Source organism: Lontra canadensis, unplaced genomic scaffold, assembly GCF_010015895.1.
Source record: "Lontra canadensis isolate GAN:19392208 unplaced genomic scaffold, GSC_riverotter_1.0 scaffold36, whole genome shotgun sequence".
In the NCBI taxonomy this organism is placed as follows: Eukaryota; Metazoa; Chordata; class Mammalia; order Carnivora; family Mustelidae; genus Lontra; species Lontra canadensis.
In genome coordinates, this window is record NW_022631030.1 from 4,238,155 (window position 1) to 4,250,832 (window position 12,678).

Consider the following 12,678-nt stretch of genomic DNA (forward strand, 5'->3'; position numbering starts at 1 on the left):
TCGTCCCGCCCTCTCGTCACGATTTTTGCCCCACCCCTTCGCGCACAAGATGGCGGCACCCAGCGGAGTAGAGGCAGCGTTTGGGGTTTGCTGAGGCTGACGCCCTTTCCCACTACCCCTTTGGACGCAAAGCGCCGCGAGCCCAGGGGACGGGGGCCGGGCGGGGACAGGGGTACCTGCGTAGCTGGACCGCGAGCCCGCGCCCAGCCTGCGCCGCCCCCACCCGGCCCCGGCCCGAAACCATCCGTTCCCGGTCTCCTCTCGGTCTGACCCACTGCCCGGTCGTGGTTCGCCACCACCAAGCCTCCAAAGCTGAGCTCTCTCCTCCAGCCCGGGCTTACCTCCACTTTAGAGATGTTTGGCCTCTTCCTTCCCAGACAGCCCGCCTTCAAAACCGGGACTCCTGGACCGGCACCTGGCCCCTTTTCCCTCCACTGAGACTCCACCCCGCTCTAACCCACTTCTTCCTCAGATTCTTGGTTCTCCCTGGCTTGGAGACTGCTCACTTCCCTTCCAAATTAATCCCCGACGCCCCCCAATATTATCAGCCTTGACACCCCCCTCAACCTGGAGCCAGACTTCCTTTTGGATTAACCTCCACAGCCCTATCATGGAGGCTGTGTACCTGATAGTGAATGGGGTGGGCCTTGTGCTGGACCTGCTGACCTTGGTGTTGGACCTCAACTTCCTGCTGGTGTCCTCCCTCCTGGCTTCCCTGGCCTGGCTCCTGGCCTTCATCTACAACCTGCCGCACACGGTACTGACTAGTCTTTTGCACTTGGGCCGCGGAGTCCTGCTTTCATTGCTGGCCTTGATTGAAGCCTTGGTGCGGTTCACCTTTGGGGGGTTGCAGGCCTTATGTACCCTGCTGTACAGCTGCTGCTCTGGCCTGGAGAGCTTAAAGCTCCTGGGGCACCTGGCCTCTCACGGGGCACTGAGGGGCCGGGAGATACTGCACCGAGGTGTCCTCAATGTGGTCTCCAATGGCCATGCTTTGCTGCGCCAGGCCTGTGACATCTGTGCCATTGCCATGAGCCTGGTGGCCTACGTGATCAACAGCCTGGTGAACATCTGCCTCATTGGCACTCAGAACTTTTTCTCCCTGATGCTGGCCCTGTGGGATGCAGTGATGGGGCCGCTGTGGAGGATGACGGACGTTGTAGCTGCCTTCCTAGCCCACATTTCCAGCAGTGCCGTGGCCATGGCCATCCTCCTCTGGACCCCCTGCCAGCTAGCACTGGAGCTCCTAGCGTCAGCTGCCCGTCTCCTGACCAGCTTCGTGCTTGTCAACGTCACCGGCCTGGTGCTGCTGGCTTGCGTGCTGGCAGTGATGGTGACTGTGTTGCACCCGGACCTCACCCTGAGACTGGCCACCCGGGCACTCAGTCAGCTCTACGCCCGGCCGTCCTACCACCGGCTCCGAGAGGATGTGGTGCGGCTGTCTCGCCTAGCACTGGACTTGGAGGCCTGGCGCCGAGTCTGGAGCCGCAGCCTGCAGCTGGCCACCTGGCCAAACCGGGGAGGGGCTCCTGGGGCCCCTCAGGGTGGCCCTAGGAGGGTGCCCTCAGCCAGGACCTGGCGACAGGACATTCTTCCCGAAGCAGGGCCCAGATCAGAGGCAGAAGAGGCAGAAGAGGTCAGGACGGCCAGAGCAACAGCTGCTCGCGGCCGGGAGAGGCTCAACGAGGAAGAGTCTGTCGCGGGGCAAGACCCATGGAAGTTGCTCAAGGAGCAGGAGGAGCGGAAGAAATGTGTCATCTGCCAGGACCAGAGCAAGACGGTGCTGCTTCTGCCCTGTCGGCACCTGTGCCTGTGCCAGGCTTGCACTGAGATCCTCATGCGCCACCCCGTCTATCACCGCAACTGCCCACTCTGCCGCCGGGGCATTCTGCAGACCCTCAATGTCTACCTCTGAAGCCTCCTTCCTTGCCTGCCCGCTCTGCTGTGCTCCATGAGCCACCTGCGCTAGGACAGCTTTCACACCTGACCTCTTGGTTCCTGGCCTGAATTCCCTCCTGCCCCCATGGCCATCACGCCGAGCCTCCAAGCCATACGTCCAGGACATGGAGATAGGCTACTCTGGAAGACTGTGAGCTGGGTGGGGCAGGGTAACAGCTTTTTCTCACCCAGTGCACCCCTGTGTGATGCCAGAGGTGGTGAGTGTGTCACTGTGCAAGGCCCTGAGACTGCTGTGGACCCCTCTCCAGCTTGCCAGGGCCCATCCAGATGCCAACCTCTGGGGCTCCCCTTCTACTTCTGGTGTTTCTGTTGGGGATTTGCAGGTCCTCTCCCTGACCCCTCCCCATTTCCTCCCCAGCTTCTGCAGCCACAACACCTCACTGTCCTTCGGATGTTTTGCTAATGCAAGGGCCTTGGAATGAACTTGAACCTTTGCTTTCAGCCAGAGCACCTGTGCACTGGTGGGCCTTGGGGATAGTATCTCTCAGGTGCACTTAGTGTGACCACTTCTGCCAATCTTGATCTTATGAGGCTCCCTCCCAACCTGATCCAACAGCTAGGATCAAGAGTTTACCCCTTGGGGGGGGTGGGTGTCTGCACCCGGCTTTGGGACCATGTTACCCTCTGGCACCCCAGCTCCACTGGGAGCCTCAGAAGGGATAACCAGATTTCTACTACCCCTTTCACTCCCCACATCACAGAGAACAATGGCATTCCCCTTCTGTTTGTCTCTCCCTAGCACTGGGGAGGGCAGACTGCACATTTCACTAGGGTCCAAGTATGGAAGGGGCCAACCTAGGAGTATGCAGCTCCCTGATGGGTCTGTCTGACCCAGATGGGTCTGTCCGGCCCAATTTCTGATGAATAAATTTCTCTTGACAGCTCTGATGGCATCTGTGTGCATCCTTACAGGGGTGACCAGCTGGTCAGACTAACTGGGGCTGCAGCAGGGTCTTTCAGTCCTACTGGAGTCACTGTGGTCTGTAGGGGACCTGGTGGGGGAGGAGATAAGAGAGGATGTGAGGACTGTACCTTGGAGAGAGCCCATGCCAGGTGTTGCTGGGTTAGCTTCCGCCCCCTCCAATTTGTGCCCTCACATACCTGGCTTTTGGGAAAGTCCTCCCAGTCTTTTTTACTCTTTCCAGAATGAAGCCCTGGTAGAGAGGCGTGGGAACATTCCCATGCCTTGAGTTGGCTTCCCAGCTTCTCTAGTGCCACTCTTCCCAGAAGGGAATTTGGGGTTCCTGCTGCCTGGACTCCAGTCTACCGTCCAGTCCCTGGAGGAGCCTGGTGCTTGTCTTTGTGTCCCTTGGGCTGGAGTGGGGCTGTGAGGCCTCCTGGCGGAGAGCTGGGAGCTGAAGTCCAGGACCCAATCCCAGTCCCCATGTTCGTATCTGCCCTCACAGGCCCAGCAAGACGGAGGGGGGACACTCCCGCATAATTGTATGTTAAATCTAGGAGCATAATGCCAGGGCAGCCTTCTGGAAGCTGTTGGGTGGTTAGCGGAGCGGGGGTGGCGGGCTTGGGGGGGCGGGTGGAGGGGGTGTGGAGGAAGGGTAGGTTAGAAAGAAACTGAGAAGAGGCTCCTCCACATTCTCTGGGGTTGAGAGGCTGAACTGATTGTGGGTCTGGCAATCCCTGGCTTGTTAGTCATTGGGATGGGGGTGGGGCTGGGGCTGGCTTCTGAAGGTCAGAGGAGGGGAACCTTGAAGGGGCTTTGTGGCTACCCTCAGACTTAGTGGCGCGGCCCACCCAGGCTATGCCCAGCGCGGTGGGGGGCGGGGGCAGTTTCACCACATCCATCTTGGAGCTGGGAAGCCTGGGGAGGGCTTTTCTCCCCCTCCCCCAAGCCCTAGAGAGGGAGGTGAGCAAGGGGAGGTTCCGCTCCGTCCAGTCTCTGTTTAATGTGAGGATAAACATTTTATGAGAGAAGATAAACTTCCTAAGCTGGGAGCAAAGGACCCCCTTTTCCTGTACCCCCATCTGGAATTACATTGGCAGACCTCAACAGCCGTCCTCTCCCTAAGTACCCTAGCAGCCTTGAGCTCAAGCTCCAGGATCTGCTGCATTCTGGAGTTGAGACGCCCTCTTGTGGTCAGCTCAGAAACTACTTATCTCTAGCCGCCCAGGAACACACCACTTCCCTGGCGTGGGGGGACAGAGAAATAGCTTTCCAGTCATCTAGAGACCAGGCAGGCAGCCAGAGCGGTCACAAATGCACACACGGGGATCCTTTTTGTTGATCAGGGTAGTGTGTGGCGAAGGTAGCCCCCGCCCAGTTCATATGACATCTTTGAGTCAGAAAAAGCTGGCCAGAGCCCCATGCCAGAAGGGCACCCTCTCCAGCCAAGCACTCCTGTTCACAACCAACACAACTCAGGGGACAGCTCTATGGAGCGGCTTCTCATTCACCTGGCCCTGTATCTCCTGTCCCATGGCTCATCCAGCCCAAGAGCCCTTCCTTCTGTCTGGGCACCACCCTGAACCTCTTCCCCAACACTCCCTCTCTCCTCCCCATCCTCATCACCAGGGCATCCCCACCACAATGAAGAAAGGTTGAGCCACTAGGTTGTTTTTGTTTTGTTTTATTTGATTTATTGAATAATCTCTGAGAAAAGGGCCCAGGCATAGGAGGGACAAGGGAGAACCCAGAGAAGCAGCGCACCAGGAAGAGGGCACCCCACCTCTGGGGTCCTGGGCCAGAGCAACTGGGGGACCCACACCTGCCAGCACAGAGAGCTCCTTTGGTTTTGGGCAGAAATCCAGCCAATGCACCACACTGCCAGCCCTGATCTCAGACAGCCTCTATCCCCGTTCTCTGCCAGCAGCAGGACGGAGTCCTTCACAACATCCCAAGGGGGGGGCCAGCCCTCCCAGATGATGTGGCTGTCAGTGTCATACCCTCCTTGCCAGGAGTGAGAGAGCTTGAGCTCACTTTCCAGTGGGTGTCAAGCAAAGACAGGGGAGTTGTGCCAGTCAGAATACACCAGAAACCCCGAAAAGGTGCTATCTGTCTTGATGCTGGCATAGATGCCAATGTAATCACCCACACCCACCTGCACCCACACCTGGTCCTCTGGCTCCAGCCTTACCATGGCGCCCCCGGAGAGCGAGGCTGGTTTGGGCCACCCCCCAAAAAACTGGAAGAAAGAGGCGATGGACTCGCCATTCTTGACCAGATCGAACTGCAGGCTAGCCCGGTAGACAGTGGCGTGGACCGCGAAGTAGTAGACCCCGGGCACCTGGCAGGTGAACTTGCCGGTGGTGGCGTCGTAATGTCCCTGCTCGTTCACCAGCACGCGGTCGAAGGGTAGGGGCGCGTCCGACGGCGGAGGCACCCGGCTCTCGGAGCGCTTGGCGCTGAAGGCGGAGCGCGGAGGCACAGAGCACTCGCCCGCAGGCCCGGTGGCTCCCACGGGTCCCGCCTCTCCTCGCGGCCCGGGCTCCCCTCGGGGCCCCGGCAGTCCTGCGGGAGTGCGGGGCGCGGTTAGGACGAGTGTGGCAGCGGGGCCCAACCCCCCACCCCGTAGCCGGGGGTGTCAGGGGCGCCGCTCGGCACCCTCCCCACCCTGCCTGGGGCTCCCGGACGCCGCTTCCTGGGCGAGGGCCACCCTGCCGCCAGCTCCCCGGGCCCCGCCGCCCGCAGGAGAGGGTCCCCGGAGCAGCGGCCGCCACGCGCTGCGTCACCCTCCCCGAGCCCCGCTTCCTGAGCCCGGCGGCGCCCCCTGGCGGGACCCCGAGTCCCGGCCCTCGGCCGGGCGAGCGCGGACCGCCGGGTGGACGGCGACCCCGCCGCCTTCTTACCCGGACTCCCGCCCTCGCCTTTCTCTCCCGGAGCCCCGGGCGCGCCGTCGCGGCCGTCGCGGCCGTCGCGGCCGGGCAGGCCCTGGCTGCCGTGGTGGCCCGGCGTGCCGGGAAGGCCGGGGTGCCCCGGGCACAGGCTGGGGATCTTGTTGTCGTCCAGCGGGGGCGAGCCGGCCGCCAGGCCCAGGAGCAGCAGGGCGACGAGCGGCCTCATGGCGCTGGCACGGGGACTCCGGCCGCCGGGGTCCTCAAAGTCTGCGGGCCAGGCGGGACGGGAGTCGGGACCCAGAATCCCGGCACCGGCCTCTCTCCCCGCCCCCGAGGCGGCCGGGTGGGTCCCCACCCCACTGCCACGGGCCTGAGGCTGAGCGGCCGCGGGGGGACGAAGGAGGGGCTTCCTCCAGAGCCGAGGACCCGGAGGGAGCCGGAGGTGGGGGGACAGGAGAGGCCGGCCGCTCCCCTCACCCCACTCCACCCTGTGGCCCTCCCGTCCCCACCCCCCTCCCGCCCTCCACCACACTCACCCCCTCCCGTCTCCCGGGGCCTCCTTGGGGCGTTTGCTACTTCGGACCCTCCAGCTGACCCCTGCCCCGCCCCTGTGCTTCTCCCCCGCCAGGCGTCCCCTGCCCTGGTCCGGGTTCACTCCCTGCCGGCTCCGCTCTGCTCCTCCCAGACTCCAAGAGGAAACCAGTTGTTTAGGGGCCAAGAGCTCCCGGCCGGGAAATAGGGAAATAACTCGTGGTGTCGCCTGGCTGCCGACCAAGGTTCGGGGGAGAAAGGAGGCGGAGGGAGTCTTAGCTGGGCACAGGGAGGCAGAGCTGTGCACCACAGACACTCCGACAGACAGTCTGGGCACCCACTGCTCCAAGGCCGGAAGGAGAGATGGTGCAGTGACAGAGACCAAGGCCAAGACTCGTGGTGGTGGTGGTGGGTGAACAGAAGCTGAGAACCGAGAGGGGAGAGTTCTAGAGGCAGACAGACAATTGGATCTCCAGGACTCACAACAGGGCCTGCCGCATTACTAGGCCCTCAATACTTTTCGTTGAATAAATGAAGAGTCAGAAGGCAGCTGGTGGAGAACCTGAAAAAGTACGTCTCCGGAGAGGGCAAGGCAGGAGATTGGAAATCGGGGTCAGAGGTTTGGGTGCGAGGCGGTCCTCACAGTTAATGGCACTGTGTGGAGCTGGGGGCAAGGAACAAGACAGAGAAGCTTCCATTAGCCCTGCCGACGACTCCTCTTGCCCTCCCTGGGAGGCTCCAGAGAGGTTGGCCAGAGTCCAAGGCTGCTCCTCCTTCCTTTGTCCCATGCCTGCCCAGCCTGATCGGCAGAGGTGGACAGGCAGGCAGAGGGGCAGGGGCCCGGCCTGGGGTCAGGGCTGGGCACAGGCCTCCAGGCCAGCCGCCTCGGGCAGCCTGTTGCAGTTGAAAGGCCAGGGGGTACCCAGTAGAGCCAGGCCAGACTGGCACTGGCGCTCAGCCTCCTGGCAGACAGAGCGGCAGGGGGGAAGGACACTGCCTATGGGAGTGCAGTGGGGCACAAGCAGTCCGCAGAGAAGCCTCCGGAAACTCTGATAGCAGGGCAGACTTGTCAGGCTCTGTGGAAGGAGGAAATCAGCCCTCAGGCACCCCACTCCCTAGGCTCCCTCCACTTCCTGGGGGTCCCTGCTAATCTCTGCCCACCTTATAACCTCTGAGGATCTCCACCACCTCCTCCTGGGTGGCCATGCCCACCCAGATGTTCGGGAAGGCTGTGGTGTTGTAGCTCAGGCCAGTGCACATCTCCACCTGGACGGGCTCACAAGCCAGCTCTGTAAGAGAATCACGGGGGGGGTACACGGGCTGGCGACCTGGGGCAAGTCACCTAAATGCTCTCTCTGGGTCATTTGGGGGTTGTTGTGGGACTCAAAGGAGATAACATGGAGACATGCTTTGCCCACATCACGGGTGCCTGTTATCCTCAAGAGCCCGCCCAAACATCCTTCGTCAGCCCTGGGCATCATGCAGGAGTCTCTCTGATCTCGGGAGCACGGGGCACTGACATTGGCAGGGACTGCTGGCATCTGGAAGGAACTCCCCTGCTCTTGACTTCATCATCATCCTCATCATCCTCTTTTTTTAAAAGTAGGCTCCACACCCAATGAACTCATGAACCCAATATCAAGAGTCACATGCTCTACTGACTGAGCCAGCCAGGCGCCCCTCACCTTCCTCTCCGAGGTGGACTGTGCAGAGGGGTTCTCTGTGTGACCAGGCTGGGCTGGTTCTTGAAGCCCCAATCATTGACTCCCAGATCCCCACTTCCCCTGGGGGTGGTGTCAGGTACCGTTGCCACCCCAGGGGGAGAATCCCTCCCCAGACTCTGCAGAGTCTCCCCATTGGGGAGAACATAGGTGGGCTGTGATGAAATGTGCCAGTGGGGTTTTTATGAATGGGCCCCCAGTCTGCTCCGGCCTCCTCTCCCCCCACCATGGTGCTCCGGGGGGAGGGGGCTCCTCACCTGGGGGTGGGAACAAGGGGCTGCTGCAGCTGTCATTACCACTGTCCGGGCAGCGTCTCCATGTGTCACACGTCCACTGCAGACTCTTACACCCTCCATCTCGGCAGGAGAACTCTCTGGGGCCACAGGGATCTGCAGGCATAGGGGGCACAGCAGTGCCCTGGGATAGGCCTGTGCCCCCATACTACCTTCGCGGTCCCCTGACCGGGTTTGGAGGCTTTCCGAGTTCTCCCGGAGGTGCTTCCACTGCCCACACCCGCTCCCCCGGGGGCACCTACTCTCAGTGCTATTGAGGGCCCGGTAGGTAGCAGAGAAGCCCCCAGTGCTGATGCCGCGGTCTGTCCTGAAGAGCACCACCAGCTGCTGGTGCGAGGAGATGAGGCGAGGCGGAGGCTCTGCTCCGCAGAACCTGCCCGAGGCAGAGAGCGCGCCTGGGCAGAGAGCCCTTGGCCCACCCAGGCTGTTCCCGTTGGCCTCCCTCCGGCTGATGCTCAGGGGCGGGCCTGAGGGGATGGGACACATGGCATTTACGGCCTGGGAGAAAGACACACTTATTCGGTTGGCAAAGAATTAAGCAAACTGCTTGAACTTGAGCCAGTCAGAGATGGGAAACACCAGTGAGGGTTTGAGGGGAAGTGGGAGTGGGTCGCACGGGGCAGGAGAACTGGGCAGGGAGGGTACTGGGAAATGACCTTCTGCACAGGGGCAAAGCTGAACAAAGGCTTTGGGCTGAGGAAGGACAAGCCTCTTCCTAGGGTGACAGTAGAGAGACCTCTGGCTTAGAACAGAAGGAACTGGCAGCCAGGGAGAGGGCAGGGTGAATCTGTGGGAGGCCTTGACCATCAGACCACGGAGGATAGAATTTCTCAGGGGCTCCTGCTCGGGTAGCTTACCTGCCCAGGAGGCCAAGGGCCCCCGCGTCGCTGGCCTCATACACGGCCACGTAGTCCAGCTTGCACTCTTCCTGGGCTTGCAGGCTAAAGTTGTGGAAGCGCAGCTCTAGGCCGTGTCCCGCGGGCGCTGAGATGTGCCAGGTGCAGAGCTGGGGGAGAGTACGGAGGGAGGGGGTCAGGGCTTCTTCTCCCGTCCCGCTCTGGGCATCCAGGCAGGGCTCCAGAAGGGTTTTCTCTCTGCAGCAGGCTGGGCAGGGTGCGGGAGGGGGCAGCCCACCAAGCTCTCCGCATCAGTGGAGCTACCAGTAAGCACTAAGGACTGCCCCACCTTGCTGCCTGTTGGAACTCCGACCTTCCCAAGAGCCGGGCAGCACCTCCCACACTGTTCCAGGTCACACTAACCCGTGTGTGTCTGCCCCACGCCCTTACCTGCTGGTGAGGGTAGCTCTGTAGGTTGCCCGGGGCAGAGAAAGTGCCCTGGAGCCCAGTCAGATTCCCCCCGCACCCTGCAGAGGGGAGGAGGGGCTCAGGAGTCTGCCAGGGTCTGGGCCGGGCGGGGACCACAGGGGAGCGCCTGGGCCAGTCCCACAAGGAAGCAGCTTCTGGGCCAGGAGAATATCCGGGCAAGTCTGGGGCTGGGCCAGAGCTGGGGAGTCCCAGCTGAACCCGGGTCGGATGCCCATAGACAGTACCCACCCTGCGCCTGGCGGGGCCCGTACCCAAGAACTTGGCACTGCAGTTGGTCTCATCGCTGCCATCAGCACAGTTGGCAAAACCATCGCACACTGAGTCAGGCAGCAGGCAGAGGAGCTGGTCACAGGGGAACTCGTCAGGAGCACAGCTCCCTGGGGAGGGGCGTCTGGATTCAGAACCTCCCAGAGTCTCCAACCCCTTTGCCGGGACTGGGAGTGTCTGGAGGGGAGGGAAGTGGAAGCTTGAGAGGCGGCCAGAGGCGGGGTGGCGGAACACTCACCAGCGCCGGGAGCCACAGCCTGGTACCAGGCATGGAAGCCAAATCCTTCCACGCTGCTGTCGGAGACGAAGGCCACCCGCAGGCGGCTGGTGTTGGTGTTCAGTGTGGGGGGAGGCACCCTCCCACACACTCTGCAAGGAGCCAGGTTGGGGGTGACGGAGGCTCAGAGCTCAGGGCCAGCCTGGGCCCTGTGGTCCTCCTGCCTCAAGCCCTGACCTGGGGAGGATGGGGTCAAAAAGGGTCCTTTCCTTTCCCAGGGAGCTCTCACTTTCCTGACAGCCATGTCCATGCCGCTTCTATTCATGGACAACAGAGGTGGGAGCTCCATCTGACAGAGAGCGAGCGGCAGTGACCTCCCCAAGGTCATGCAGCAGGCTGGAGGCAGAGCTGGGCCCCAAGGTCAGGTCTCTCGGTTTCCACCCAGGCCAGCCTTTCCCATGGCTGCTCCCCGGTTCTGTCCTCTGGACAGTGAAGCAGAGCAGGGGTGAGATCTCCTTGGGGCAAGGGCACCCACCTGAGGAGGGGCCCTTCAGGCTCAGGGGAGATTTCCAAGCGATCGAAAAGACAGGAGGCCACACTCTCCATGCTGAGCGCCTCAATCTTGAGCTGTATTGCGTGGTCTGCTGCCACCTGGATATGCCACACGCAGTGGGCATTGGGTGGGTAAGGGTCTGGGTAATTGGGGCTGCTGAAGAAACCCCTTGGGCCAGGAAGGAGGCCCCCACAGGCTGCAGAGAAGAAGGTTAGAGTTTGAGTTCCGAGGTCAAAAGGAGTGAGACCCTTTTATTTCCAAGGCTCCCCTTCCTGCACTTACCCCCCCCTCCCCCAGCCATCCTCCTGCCATCTTGGGCTCTTCTCCAGAAAGATCTTCCCTGGGTACTCACAGGGCTGGGGTGAGGGGCTCATGCCTGCCTCCTCCGGCTGTCCTTTGGGATTCCCAGATGCCAGAGACGTGGTGGTGGTGGAAGGGCTGGTGGGGGTTGGGGGGGTGGTCCCACTGGGGGTCAGGCCTTGGGCAGGCAGTGGTGGATAAGAGGCCCCAGACAGGGGTGTAGCCCGCAACTCTACAGGTGGGAAGATGGGGGAGTGGGATTCAGAGGAGCCGGTTCCCCAGAGGTGACAGATAGAATGGTTCATGGAATCTCATTCCCAAGCCCTCCTGCCAGGCAGGGCCAAGTACTCACGGGCCAGAATGACGGCCACCAGGAGCCCAAGCAGCAGGAGCAGCAGGCAGGCCAGCAGGAGGACGCACAGCCAGGAGAAGTGGCAGTCTGGCTGCAGCCCTCGGGAGCGCCGGCCTGTGGGTATGTGGGGTGGGACATTGAGAGCTCCCTGGGCAACCCTCATACTGTTCTCTGTTCCTGGGTTTCTCTGTCCACCCCCACCCCCGCCCCGCCCCCATGCAGGTCACTCCCTGAGATGGTTACCATGCCGGGGAGCTGGGATGCTGTGGCTGGCATCCTCCCGGAAGGCTGCTGGAGGGCAAGGTGGTCCCAATTCAGGCTCAAAAGCAGGATTGCAGAACTCAGTCTGGAAGGGAAAGACTGGAGGGCTGAGGGCCAGTGGCCGCACTGCCAGGCTGGCATGGCCCCCCGACATGGCCAGCCCGAGGCAGGGATCTGGGTCTCGAGAGAGCAGTCCTATGTGACCCTTACCTTGCTCAGTTCTGTCGCCTCCACACACAGGATGACATCTGAGCATTCCTTCATGGCTCAAGGCTCTGCATGGCTTTCTGGGATTCCCTGTGATGGCCCAAGGCCGCCAAGGGCTCACTCCCTGATCCCAAACTGCCTATCAGAGGGGCAGCCTCTGCTCCCTTCGGGAAGGGTCTGCCAGGCTAGGTGGACTCTCAGACCGCCCTTGGCCGACTGGTTCAGGCCACTGGCTACTTTGGGGAAGGAAGCAGCCAGAAGGAATTCGCAAAGGCATGAAATGGTTCCTTAATCCAACTCAGCTGAGGATGCCAAGGTCAAGAGCTTGGCTCAGGGCAACGGTCCTTAAAGGCACAGGTCGTGATTGAGAACACCCAGCAGAGGAAACTAGGTGCTCATTGGGGGGTGTGATCAGGAGAGCTGGACACCCCCTTTCCTCACCTCACCCAAAGTATTAAGGGAGCACCCGACAGGTGCTGGGAGGGAAGGAGGACCACGCTGGCATGAGGGGGCCTTGGAAGCTGAGTGTGAGGGTTTAGGCCTAGGCACCCTGAGGGGTCTGGACAAAACCAGCTGTTCTCCCACCCGCGTCTGGGGCAGTAGCCAAGCCCAGGTCTTTGGGAGGCCCCTTGAGCGTACAGGTGTGGCCAGAACCAGGAGCTAAGCCAGTCCAGGAAGCCCATGGTGTGCACGGGCTGCTTCTGTCCGTGCTGATGTGACTAGGGAAGCTGGAGGGGCTGGCTGCCTCTGCCCCCGGGCCCTTCGGCCTGCAAAGAAAAGGCAGAGAAGAAGGAAGAGGGGCCAAGTCCTCGTACAGGGTGGGCAGGGGCAGCCCCCCTGGGCTGTGAATCCTGGCCTTTGGTGCCATCTGCTGCTGCGGGAGAGAAAACCCACACTCTG

The 12,678-nt window shown here is 61.7% G+C and overlaps 3 protein-coding genes across 3 annotated transcripts; 1 reads left to right on the forward strand and 2 right to left on the reverse strand.

Annotated features, from left to right (window-relative positions):
* The first annotated feature begins 42 nt into the window (after window positions 1-42).
* RNF26 (ring finger protein 26) lies at window positions 43-2,845 on the forward strand. The gene has a single exon (XM_032868719.1). It carries the CDS (start codon window positions 611-613, stop codon window positions 1,913-1,915), a length of 1,305 nt encoding a protein of 434 aa, XP_032724610.1. The 5' UTR covers window positions 43-610; the 3' UTR covers window positions 1,916-2,845.
* A 1,689-nt stretch (window positions 2,846-4,534) lies between these two features.
* On the reverse strand, window positions 4,535-6,630 carry C1QTNF5 (C1q and TNF related 5). Its single transcript, XM_032868722.1, has 3 exons — window positions 6,288-6,630; window positions 5,764-6,018; window positions 4,535-5,425 (listed from the first exon to the last, which is right to left on the reverse strand). Exons 2-3 carry the CDS (start codon window positions 5,975-5,977, stop codon window positions 4,908-4,910), a joined length of 732 nt encoding a protein of 243 aa, XP_032724613.1. The 5' UTR covers window positions 5,978-6,018; window positions 6,288-6,630; the 3' UTR covers window positions 4,535-4,907.
* A 54-nt stretch (window positions 6,631-6,684) lies between these two features.
* MFRP (membrane frizzled-related protein) lies at window positions 6,685-11,929 on the reverse strand. Its single transcript, XM_032868721.1, has 13 exons — window positions 11,782-11,929; window positions 11,554-11,656; window positions 11,311-11,424; window positions 11,011-11,190; window positions 10,641-10,854; window positions 10,127-10,257; window positions 9,873-9,998; window positions 9,583-9,659; window positions 9,154-9,302; window positions 8,539-8,669; window positions 8,261-8,392; window positions 7,444-7,571; window positions 6,685-7,358 (listed from the first exon to the last, which is right to left on the reverse strand). Exons 1-13 carry the CDS (start codon window positions 11,833-11,835, stop codon window positions 7,134-7,136), a joined length of 1,764 nt encoding a protein of 587 aa, XP_032724612.1. The 5' UTR covers window positions 11,836-11,929; the 3' UTR covers window positions 6,685-7,133.
* Between the last annotated feature and the right edge of the window lie 749 nt (window positions 11,930-12,678).